Source organism: Acipenser ruthenus, unplaced genomic scaffold (assembly GCF_902713425.1).
Source record: "Acipenser ruthenus unplaced genomic scaffold, fAciRut3.2 maternal haplotype, whole genome shotgun sequence".
NCBI lineage: Eukaryota > Metazoa > Chordata > Actinopteri > Acipenseriformes > Acipenseridae > Acipenser > Acipenser ruthenus.
The window spans coordinates 70001-82500 of record NW_026707609.1 but is presented as its reverse complement, the minus strand read 5'-3'; the positions used below and the strand labels follow the sequence as shown (position 1 = coordinate 82500).

General features: G+C 47.3%; 1 protein-coding gene across 1 annotated transcript in view; it reads right to left on the bottom strand.

The window, feature by feature from the left end:
* Positions 1–2095: 2095 nt before the first annotated feature.
* Positions 2096–12500, bottom strand: part of LOC117404555 (uncharacterized) — an 11928-nt gene continuing 1523 nt past the window's right edge. The window contains exons 5-23 of the mRNA XM_059019126.1: positions 12084–12227; positions 11330–11407; positions 10475–10645; positions 9760–9856; positions 9037–9260; positions 8318–8471; positions 7948–8156; positions 7539–7656; positions 7106–7281; positions 6590–6707; positions 5494–5663; positions 5190–5287; positions 4882–5021; positions 4470–4517; positions 4067–4250; positions 3842–3980; positions 3579–3666; positions 3049–3147; positions 2096–2228 (exon numbers count right to left, since the gene is read on the bottom strand). Coding sequence (XP_058875109.1) covers positions 2134–2228; positions 3049–3147; positions 3579–3666; positions 3842–3980; positions 4067–4250; positions 4470–4517; positions 4882–5021; positions 5190–5287; positions 5494–5663; positions 6590–6707; positions 7106–7281; positions 7539–7656; positions 7948–8156; positions 8318–8471; positions 9037–9260; positions 9760–9856; positions 10475–10645; positions 11330–11407; positions 12084–12227 — 2550 coding nt within the window. The 3' untranslated portion in view covers positions 2096–2133. The remainder of the gene's footprint in view (positions 2229–3048; positions 3148–3578; positions 3667–3841; positions 3981–4066; positions 4251–4469; positions 4518–4881; positions 5022–5189; positions 5288–5493; positions 5664–6589; positions 6708–7105; positions 7282–7538; positions 7657–7947; positions 8157–8317; positions 8472–9036; positions 9261–9759; positions 9857–10474; positions 10646–11329; positions 11408–12083; positions 12228–12500) is intronic.

Below are 12500 nucleotides of genomic sequence, written 5' to 3'. Positions count from 1 at the left end.
GACACGCCCCCCCCCCCCCCCCCCCGAACACACGCGACGTCACAGCGATTCTAACGAATTCCAAAAAAAAAAAAAAAAAACTAATATTTTATGATTGGTTACGTAATAGGCTAACGTCACTCCTCTCCAGTGACTCTCACCTATATAGAAAAATAACAGTCACCTTTTCACGCACTGAGGGGCTAACTTTTGTCAAAAACGACATGCAATTATATATATATATATATATATATATATATATATATATATATATATATATATATTATTTTGTGGCTGTTCACCCATTGCCACGGCTACACACGATGCATAAACAGCGTGTACACACAACGGTGCTGCCGCGGAAGAAGGAACAGCCATGAAACGATCCCTCACAATCGGAGCAGCAGGGTCCCTGGATTGTAATGAAACGCTCCCTCACAATCGGAGCAGCGGGGTCCCTGTATTGTAATGAAACGCTCCCTCACAATCGGAGCAGCGGGGTCCCTGGATTGTAATGAAACGCTCCCTCACAATCGGAGCAGCGGGGTCCCTGGATTGTAATGAAACGCTCCCTCACAATCGGAGCAGCGGGGTCCCTGGATTGTAATGAAACGCTCCCTCACAATCAGAGCAGCGGGGTCCCTGGATTGTAATGAAACGCTCCCTCACAATCGGAGCAGCGGGGTCCCTGGATTGTAATGAAACGCTCCCTCACAATCAGAGCAGCGGGGTCCCTGGATTGTAATGAAACGCTCCCTCACAATCGAAGCAGCGGGGTCCCTGGATTGTAATGAAACGCTCCCTCACAATCGGAGCAGCGGGGTCCCTGGATTGTAATGAAACGCTCCCTCACAATCAGAGCAGCGGGGTCCCTGGATTGTAATGAAACGCTCCCTCACAATCGGAGCAGCGGGGTCCCTGGATTGTAATGAAACGCTCCCTCACAATCAGAGCAGCGGGGTCCCTGGATTGTAATGAAACGCTCCCTCACAATCGGAGCAGCAGGGTCCCTGGATTGTAATGAAACGCTCCCTCACAATCAGAGCAGCGGGGTCCCTGGATTGTAATGAAACGGCGCCTCAGCCCTCTTGAACTGAACGGAGAGGCGAGGGGTGGACGCGATCCGCCAGCTAACCTGATTACCCTTCAAATACAGAGAAAACTTTACAGGCGAGAGGCAAGGTGCGGGTCTAACACAAAAGTTAATATATATTAAATCCCTTAAACATTGTGTACCTATGAACTGTTCACATTCATTATATATATATATATATATATATATATATGAGAGAGATTTCTACCAAGATATCTGAAGGTGCAAAGCCAAGACTTAAAACCAATTATTAAAACAGGAAGTTTTGTGAACGCTGTGTTACTGCATTTCAGCCATAGATACCCAAAAACATCTACTTTACACTAACTGGTAGTTTAAGTGCAGCAAACGGGACACAACTGTGAATTCAAGGGCGATACGTCACACAGAGAGGGGAGAGTATAGAACGGACACCCACCTAGCCACGCCCACACTGAAGTCAGAGCTCAGGTAGCAAGAACAGGAGGAGCGCAGACGGACCTCACTTGCAAATTAACTTTCTGGAAGTAAATCTTTAGCACTTTGCTTACAGAATGCAGGAGATTTAATTCTGCGTGCCATTCCCTTACCTGGACCCGTCACGTTTATCGACAGCGATAGCGTGGAGTTTCTGACCGGGTACCCATCGCTTTGCATCGAGACTAGACGCTAGCAGCTTTTACCCCTTTTCAAGAAGGGGTTCCCCAAATCCCGGTCATGGGAGACCCCCTCAATCTGTCACTTCATTCGAACAGAGCGCCGAATTACGCAACTGAACTAAATTCGCTTACTAGACTTCACAGCTTATATATATATATATATATATATATATATATATATAATGGATTTAAGATTTTTCTAGATAAACTTAGAACCTGCAGGGATTTAAGAAGAAAAAAAAGTTCAATTAAGGGTGTAGTTCAGTAATGAAGAGCTCAGCTGGAATGAAAGCTGAACACTATCTTAAAAGACTGAACAGCAAGCAGCGCTGGATTCCTGGTGTACCTTCAGGGTACAAGAAAGCAATGGGAGGACACACAAGAATCGAGATGCAAAAATCTTTATTGGGGTAAACAGCAAGTTTAACATCGCCTGAATCTGACAGCAACAAGAATGACGAGCAGAACTCCGAGGAGAGCGGACGCCACGCCCAGCGCCGGAACCAAGGCGGAGTCACCTGAAATTCAAAACAAGACAGGTGAGCACTAGGACCCGGGGGGCCACAAGACGCCTCCAATTACAGTCAGCGTTGCCTAGCAACTTCAAGAAATTCTACAAGTTAGCAGGGAGCTCCTAAACGCATTAAACTAAACTGACTTTTGAACACCATCTTTATGCAAATTCATAAGTCAGTTGTTTGAGGGGTGAGCGAGGAAAGTCCTCAATTAAATTTAAATAGTTTTGGCTACAAACTGCTGCGTCCAGTTCTGAAGGACAGTTAACTTATCGGAGCAGTGAAATTTCATACGGGCTATAGGATAGTGATTTGGCATCACAGGAATGGAAATAAGACTCGTTGGATAGTTGTCTATTCCTGGTTTCACTACGAGTTTAATAAGACACATACTTGAGCCGGTTACCTATACAGTCTGATCATGCTTCTAGTAAAATAGACTGCATCAAAAGCTTTGTGCTCCTTTAGCACCACCTAGTGGTTTATTACTGCAAACACTGGTGGATTAGTGGATTAGCAGACACTTTGCCAAAGCGACTTGGGATGTGAACTCTGCATCAACTGCTGCAGAGTCACTGCCAATAGGAGCTCGTTTGACATCTCATCCGCAGGACAAGGAGGTTCAGTGACTTGCTCAGGGTCACACAGGGAGTCAGTGGCTGAGCCGGGATTTAAACCTCCTGCTAATAGACCCTTTAAGCTCTGTAGCAGCAAGCCTCCTATATATTGAAAGGTTTTAATTTGAATTCTCTCCATAGCATCAGATCAGGAGGGTTAGAATTTAATTACCAGGATATCCAACAGAACTCTCTCAAGGTCTCACCTGCTGTTTGAAGGTCCAGGACTTGTCCTTCTGGTACCAATTGGACCGGCCCGGCAGATACGTAGCCTCTGATCTGACTGTATCGATCCACACTACGGGCTGAGAGAAAGACAGATTAAAACTACAGTCTCCAGGGTACAGATAAAAGGACTATTGTCCGCTCGGAGGTTTGACTTGGGGTTTTATAGAATACAAAGTCAAATTTCTTTGCATTCATTTTACTGTAAAAAAAAAAAATGTTCAGGTCTAATGGTTTGGATGAATTTATTGCAACAGATATTATATGAAAAGCACCATAATAAATAACTGCATGCAGAGACAGCATCACCAGCACAATACAAATAAAAGCTCCTCCTACAAAACTCCAAATAGAGCATTTTATATATTACACACAGGAAGGACCCATCAGAATATTCAAATTCTAAATAGATTAGGCTTTGTATTCCCTTCACTCAATGATAGCAGCGTTGATGCTGTACTGCAGCTGTTCATGCTTGCTTGTATTCCAGGACTGATCTCCAGATGCTCACCAGATCTCTGGGCTCCAGGCACACAAGTCTTATTGCAGGTATCCTCCAGGTTGGGATCACAAACCACAGCCATGCAATGGAAATAAACCTGGGGAGGGACAGAAGCAGCTCTCGTTAAAACAGGAGAACACTGCCACACTGTGGCTGAAGCCGGTAGCACATCAATCCCTGTTTCCTATTGAAGTTTAATAAAGCACCTATTGAAGAGCCTTGCATGGAGTGAATCATTCTGGGCTCGAATCATAGAGTAAGGGAGCACTAACCTGTCTCCAGAAGGCAGGGTCCTTGCTAGACTGCTGTGCCCGCACCTCAAGCCTCTGGAGCTGGTGGGAGCTCCCGGTGAAAGTGCTGGCCAGCACTGGGTGGAAGTGGGTCCTGTAGGAGTCTCCAGTGACCAGGCAGCTGCAGAGACAGGAACAGGAGTCATGGCAAGCCTGCATTGAAGCACAGAGGAATGGGCAGCGCTAGAGGACTAGCAGACCCCTCACCGGTCAGTGACCAGGTCCCATTGAGGGCTGGAGTCCAGTTCAGGGGTCAGTGTGGCCCAGCAGTCCTGCAGGATGAGGCGGTCAGTCTGGCTGTGGGGCTGCAGGAGCTCAACCTGCAGAAACACGGGCTCCAGCAAGGACTGGGACACGGGGAATGCAGAGTAGAACTGGGAGTAGCCGACATCTAGAGGAGAAAAAAAAAAAAAGTCACTGCCATTCTTTTTGAAGTACTTTGTCAAAGCCCACACATGAGTTGAGGACTTTCATATCAAGGACAGAGGCTCATGGGAGTTGTAGTCTAATCTGGTGGGTGGGCCAATGTGTCCAGCTCTGGGAGTTTAGAATGAAGACTACAGAGCAGAATTGACAAGTGGAAGTGAAGGAAACAAAATTCAATACTCACCCCTGGCTAGCCGAGCCTTCAGATTCAGAACATCTCTGGGATTCTTGGCTGCAAAACAATCAGGATTTGGTAAAATACTAAACGGTTTAAAAGAGAGGGCTAGCATCCAACATTAAAAGCACATCCTCATTTCAAAATGGACAATTCTCTAAAGAAATGTTCTACTTAAAATACTCAGCTGAAACAGTACATGCCAAGTAGAACTCCAGTGATCTTTGATGCAGCCAGTGTTCAATGAAGACCTTAAAGTTGTGTCGCTCTACACAGTGCGTTCAGTCATTTACCATAAGCAAAGCTAACAGGTTGCTAAACACAGCGCAACAGTGGATCAACAAAGCAAACATCTGTATTAGAGATTTTATATCCTTTAGTCCCAGGAGACAAGCCTGGCTCAGCTTGCTAGATACTCTACCTCTGCTCATAGGGTCATAAGACACTAAGTGCAGGGACCCAAGCCCCTGCACAGAGTAGGGGGCTGGAGCAGGGACCGCCTTCCTTTCAGCAGCCAGCGTCAGGGTGTCGTTGAGGGGGTAACGACAGCGGATCGTCAGCCTAAGAGGTAACGACACACGGGTTTAGATCAGGGGCTGGAGTCGTGTGTAAAACTGACTGCATGGTCCAGTTGGGTAGTCCGGTTCAGGGCAAAAGGGCCGTGTGATGTCACAGCCTATGACATCACCACAGTTACCCGTGAACCAGGAGACTCCCTCCTGTGCTCACCTGTATTCAGAGTCTCTGGTGATGACTGGAGCATTGGGTGGGAACAGCGCTCTGGTATACACCACCTCGTTCTCATAGATCAGGTAGTTACCCACAATCTGAAACAGGAGCCAGATCAGCATGCTGGTAATACAAAGCTGACCTCCCAATAGCAGAATCTAAAGACTACCAGAGTTAATGCAGTCAATCCCTCCCCAGTTGCTTTGGATAAAACCAAATGATCCAGTGCAGGTCTACCAGTGCCAGACCTGTATGAAGGACCATTGCCTTGACCCACAACACCACGCAGGAAGCCCCAGCTCACCTGGCTCCTGGTCCCACAGGTGTTCACCCCAAAGGTGAAGAGAGCCCTGGTCGAGTCAAACTCTTTGGGTTTGCAGGTCTTGTCCAGCAGGGTGGTCTTGCTGGGATCCACTAATGGTATGGGCTCCATGGTCACAGCCACCACCGTCACCACTCCGTTAGGAAAGCACACTGTGGCAGGGGAGGAGAAGAATGAATTAGAGACCAGACTGAATCAAGGCAACACCATGCTACCCCAATAACATCACCAGATCCTACAAGTCAGAGGTCTACACTTCAAGCTGGACTACAGCAGTGTCATTCTCCTCAACTCCTCATCCTAACCCTACCTCAAGCTAGCTTGTCACCACTGTAAATATTTAGTTAATTGCAATCTTGATCAATGTGTTGGAATTCCTTAAGGGAACACTGCTTTTAACTTCCATTATTATTATTCATTTTTTAGCAGACGCCCTTATCCAGGGCGACTTACAATTGTTACAAGATATCACATTATACATTATTTCACATTATACAGTTCACATTATTTTTACATACAATTGCCCATTTATACAGTTGGGTTTTTACTGGAGCAATCTAGGTAAAGTACCTTGCTCAAGGGTACAACAGCAGTGTCCCCCACTGGGGATTGAACCCACAACCCTCCGGTCAAGAGTCCAGTGCCCTAACCACTACTCCACACTTCCATGCAGCCAGATGGACTACAGAAACTTTGCTAGGACTTGCATGCAAACTCAAAAGCAGGGTTCCCTAAAGGAATTAAACATTGATCAAGATTGCAATTGACTAAATATTTACAGTGGCAACAAGTGAATTCAATTTGTCAATTAAGTTGACTCAAACAAAAGGCCACTGAATTAGAGTCCTCAAATCAGAGCTAGGATTCCTAACAGACATGAAAACTCAAAGACCCTGAACTCCGCAACTAGATCAGCCATAAACTGGTGACCACTTCAAAAATCTGAAGGACATTCAAAGAATGGAAGTCCCACGGGCTCAGAATGCATGGCAATAGGATCCTTGGAGTGGCTAGTTCTGGTGAGAAGCGTGGCCAGGACTCTGCGAGGCGTCCACCACAGTGAAGGAGTCCTCCTCACCCAGCAGCTCCCTGGTCGGGATTGGGCAGCGTTGTACAAACTGCTTCTCGACCTGCAAGGTCTTGACGTTCCTCATGTTCAGCTCCACTCGAACGGTGAGGCCCCTCAGAGAGATGTCCTGGGGAGGGAGGAAGCAAGGGACATGTCACGGCTGGCAGTACCCTTGGAACAATGTACTTTAAGAGAACAAGCATGGGGAGTTTGATATCTCTGAAACCAAGCATGCTGTCTCAGTTTGGTGTGCATCTAGGAGTAGTGTTCAAAATGTATTAGAAAACACCAAGATTCGTCACTTAGATTTACCTACAGGAAAGCCTGCATTGGTATGAGAATTTCAATCGGTAACAAATCCGAGTCCTACAGAGTGTAGCAAGATTAATGGCAGCTAAATGTCAAACTACCCAACGGTCAATTCTCTTAGCATGGCTGGGCATAAAAGTCCCTTGGTAGAGGCTACCAGTTGACCAAACAGTGCTAGCCCTGGATTCAACGTTAAACCCCTGGGGAGATCCTCACCTCATAGATGTAGCCAATGCTAAAGAGTGGCAACTCGATGGTGATCTTGGGCTCAGCGATGGTGTAGGGTAGAGGGCGGCTCCCAATGCACAGCTCCCAGCTGGAGTCCATGTTGCCCGGGGTCACTTCGAAGACCACGCTGCGGTTCGTACAAAAGCTTTTGACATCAGGAAGATCTATAGGGAAGGGATTGGTAGGTCGGTCAACAAATGTTGCTTACAAAATCTCCACTTTGTAGTTTGGCACATTCTGTGTCCAACTGGCTTTGAAAAACAGTCAGCGATATACAATTCAAGAGTGGTGGTACAATGCCGACAGAAAAATCAATGCCACAATGTAGCCCATGTCAGGTATGGGGTTGTTGCAAGTTGGGGAACTTGGCAAAGCTCTTACAGATCTAGTCAAGGAAGACCCCCCCCCCCAGTTTACTTACTAACGTCCTTCACATCGCACACAATAGTGGCCGGGTGAAAATATGGCTCATTCTGGGGGACAATGTTCAAGGTGTAGTTGATGTTCAAGGTGTACCTCCTGATGAGAGCCCCAATGTACTGCAGGAGAAAATTGGGTCAAAGGTTAGACAGAACCACCCCCCAAATCCTGGACTGTGGCCTGTCTGCAGGCCATTCTCCAAGGCAGTGCACGATACAGTCCACATGCAATATTAGGTTTCCTGTATAATTCATGTTGCAGGTTTGTTCTAGAGTCTTCCCCCTGTGACACATCATGGTCACGTGTATACAAGTTAAGCCATCTTTCACAATGAACAGGAGGCTTTTTTCATTGGTATGGTTGTGTTCAATGGTTTGGTACCTCCTTATTCAAGTGGGGTTAATCCTCACCTCTACAGAGACCAGCGGGTTGTTGAAGGGGACCTTCAGGACGAAGTCCTTGGTGCCGTTGGGATGCTGGACCTCGCTGATCTTCACACCTCTGTTCTGGGCCTCGGGAAGGGTCAGGGGAACCCTGTTGAGGGTCAGGTTCTTCAGCTCAACGTCCGGCTTGAAGTTACCAAGGGTCACCGTGAAGCCCTTCTCACTCGGGACGGTGTCTGAGAACAGGGATAGAGAGAGATGAAGAGCAAGAAACAGAACTGAACAGAGCTCTGAACCCCAGGACTGGGAGCAGCAGCACTAGTTTCTAACCCTGTTCACCCCCAAATCGCGTGCTCCAAGGTTACCCCTACAGTGCAGGGCTGTGGAGAGTACTCACTGTTCACCACATAAGGGGTCTCAGGGAGGTAGGGGGAGCGGGCTGGCTTGAAGGAGCGGTGCTGGGTCATCTCCCACAGGTCATCGGCCCATTGGTGCTCCAGGAAAAGGTCAATCTCATACATCTGGTTGTACTTGTTATCAATCACATGACTCTAAAAAGACAAGTTACAGATATGCAAATCAGTACAACATCTGACTCATTGTGTGACCCTGAGCAAGTCACTTCACCTCCTTGTGAGACGTTGTTATAAGTGACTCTGCAGCCGATGCATAGTTCACACACCCTAGTCCAAGTCGCCTTGGATAAAAGCATCTGCCAAGATAAACAAAAGATTTCACCCTATATCCCCAGATTCTCATATGCAATAACTTAGGCCAAGTAGTTAACAAGGGATTTTCCCCAGATACAGGGAGAAGTGCGACAAGCAATACTGCTGCCACTACACCCCCTTCCCCAGGGAGAAGGGGCTTTTGATTTAGCAGGACGCTTCTCTAAAGCAACTGGACGAGACTACGGGGGTGTGAACCATGCATCCTCAACAACTGCAGAGTCACTTCCAACAGGACCTCGTTTGTTTTACGTCTCATCCGAAGGACGGAGCACAAGGTGAAGCGACTAGCTCAGGGTCAGAGGCAGAGCCAGGAAAAAGCCCTTCTCTAAAAATCACCAAGTCTCCACAGACTGAGACCCAACCAGAGGGTCCCTGGCTATCTTACCTTGCGATACCCCCCCACAGCTCCGAAGGGAACCCGGATTTCCACTGCAGTGCGGTTGACTAGCAGCTGGTACCCCCTGCTGGTAGCAGCGACCTCATCCAGGGCCCTCCCCTCCACCCCCATCGTGATCCGTTTATCCAGGAACTTGGTGGGATGCAGGACCAGCGGGGTGATGAGCCTCGGGGTGACCCAGCTCAGGTAGGTGCCATCGAAAACAGAGGGGTCTGGAAAGAGATGAAACACGAGGCATTTTGCCATGGTATACCATTCTCCCCCCCCCCCCCCTTTAGTGTAGAAAAGGGATTTGTTTATAGACATTTTAAAAAGTCAGATGACAAGATGTTTATGGTCAATGCATGGAAGATTAAGCACTTCTAAAACACTAGCACCAGAACTAAAATTTGAGAATTTATGCAGTTTGACACTAGACTTAATGTTATAGGGTAGAGAATCAACATGGAGTTATGTCAGTCACATGCTCAAATACAAAAAGTTACACCCATCCTCAAAAAAGGAGGACAATGGCACTTAATGGGTTAATAGGTTGTGGAAGAATGAGTTCCACATAGCACACAGTGCCACCAGGTGTCAAAGTGTTGCTAGTGCAGCCAATTCAAAGTCAAGTGTACAATGCACTAGACTGTTCCACTTCAGTTCCCAGCTCAGGTAATGCTTCCAGACCGTTAGCCCTCCTCTAGGATAGAGTGCTCCTCGGTAACTCACTCTTAGCGCAGGCAGCTGAAGTGTCCACCAACAGCAGCATCCACCTCTGCTTGTAGAACACAGTGGCTCTGACGGCTTCCACAGGGATCCCCGACACCTGAGGATAGAGAAGAGCGTTGGAGCAGAGACCGCGACGAGCCCCACCACCCCCTCAAGACCTCCCCCCCTTGTTCAGACCGCGCTTGTAGATCTCCCGATCCGCCCCTCCTGCTCTGGACTCGCCTGACCTCAGCACCACGTTACTGGATCCTCAGCTGATGCATTATTGCACCACTATAGACACAACTTGCTATAACCCTAACTTGTTGCATCCTAGAAGTTATTTGAATAGTGTAGTTTACAGCAAGAGCAAAATATGAATCTTGCATTTTAACACCTGTCAGTCACCTTGGATAAAAGGAGTCTGCTAAAGTCATTCCTAGACTATCATGCCATCCTGCAATATCAAAACACTTAGATCCAAATTGTTCACAACATATTAAATTGGGCTAGATTTTACTCCTAGTCATATGCAAAATTGAGAAGGCAGCTAGTCAATTAAATTCATTGCAAAAGAGATTTAACTTTAAATCCATCAGCATTTAAAAACTCCAAGCTCGTAATATCCAATTTTTCGCCTTGCTGTATTTCTGGAGAGCCCTCGGATGCTCGCACACAAAAGGACGCTATTAAATAAAGGAAGCTGGTTTGGCATCACAGTATTTTAAGAACTCACCAGGAGCACCTCGGACATGGGCATGCCGTAGGGCGATCTGAAGATGACGCGGCTGGACGTGGAGTTGACGAGGTATCCTGCGGTACGGGCGTCCGCGGCGGTCATGGTTTTGGGGGGCATCCTGGTCTGGTGGAACACCACCTGCCACACGGACATCACCGCTCCCTGGGCCTGCAGAGCAACACAACGAAAAGCCAGCCGAGACCCAGAGCCATTCGGGAAGCTGCAAGAGGTGCAGTTCAGAGAGCGTCCACAAGAGGCACTGCAAGCACTACAGAAAGAAACCTCTACACCAGAGGCATCAAACTCCACTCCGAGGGACAGTGCCCATTCCAGCTTCTCTCAATGAACTTACTTGAGCCAATTGGATAGGGTTAATATTTTTGCATGGTCTTAGTGGATTTCAGAAAAAAAAATTCAGGGTACACTACCTATACAAACAGAGGCCCGGGAGAGATGTTAATGTGTCCGATTAATCAAATGAAACCAAGTGCTTCAGAGCTGTGTGTTGAAGACACTGTGGCCGTCCAGGAACAGTTTGACACCCCTGCTCTACACCAGCCCCCCCACCCATCCATCCTGGGGACCCCCTGCATCTGCAGATTCTCATTCCAACCAGTTTATCAATTGCTTACACCCTTCACTCATCTAATGGTGCTTAAACCTGCAATTGTCCTCAGCTTAAGTTACTTCTAAAAGTTGAATACACTGCCAACCATTTAGACGCTGAACACAATTAATAAAGTCTTAAGCCAATAGTTCAATTGAGCGCGCAGGCAGAATTGAACTGACACAAGGGTCCCCCAGGACCGGGGAAGCCCTGCACCCCCCGATCCCAGTTGAAAGTTCACTCACTATGGAGAGAGCTGCTTCCCAGTCCTCCTTCTCCAGTCCTTCCTGAGCAATGACCGGGACATTTTTCCTGACAGACACCTGGGGGCAGAAGGTTTAAACAGCAGGGATTGGAGCCAGACTCCCCATGCATAGCAGGCACAGACGTGCCTGGTTTTGCGACAAGCTTGTCACCTAGGCACACTGTGGCTAAAAATTGAGCTCACAGTAAAACCTGGACCGGATGTAAAACTGCAACAGGAATCGCGTTTACCCCTGAAGTGCAACTCCATTAGTTAGAATAATTTCTTAACAGACGCCCTTATCCAGGGCGACTTACAATTGTTACAAGATATCGCATTATTTTTACATACAATTCCCCATTTATACAGTTGGGTTTTTACTGGAGCAATCTAGGTAAAGTACCTTGCTCAAGGGTACAGCAGCAGTGCCCCCCCCCCCACCTGGGATTGAACCCACGACCCTCCGGTCAAGAGTCCAGAGCCCTAACCACTACTCCACACTGCTGCCCACAGATGAAAATAAGACTCATTGCAAAGCAGTTTGATCCAATCCTGGTTTTACTACAATTAAGACACACCTGAGCTTGTTACCTACACTGTGGGTAAAATCAAGCTGATCATAAAACCTGGAATGGGTGAAACTGCTACACAATAGGAGTTATTTCCATCCTTAAATCACTAGGGTGTGATTGATCTATTAATAGGAGCAGATACATTGCTCAATTGTAAACCCTAGTTTTGGGGGTCCCCTTCACCTCCATGTAGTTCTCCTCACAGACGATCTCACGTGGGTTCCAGGGGCTCTCCGTGCTGCAGGACAGGGAGAAGGGGTAGACCGTCTCTCTGCCCAGAGAGTCCAGTCTCACGAAGCGGTACTGGAGCGCATAGGAGACGTCATTCTAGAGACAACGGAGAAAGAACGGGTCGGTACTGGAGACTTCTTCACAAGCGGCATACGGGGCTAGGACTTCCAAAAACAGGCTGGAGGACAAGACCATTGCACTTCTAAAAAATCCAACCCTAAAAATTAGACCATTTCTGCGATAGTTCACCTCTTTCAATTGAAAGTAACTTAATGCACCAAACCGACTTCAAATGAATGCGTTGCCACTGAGATCTTTAACTGCCGATTGCAGACTTGATGAACATGGTAATTGATAAAGGTAACAGGA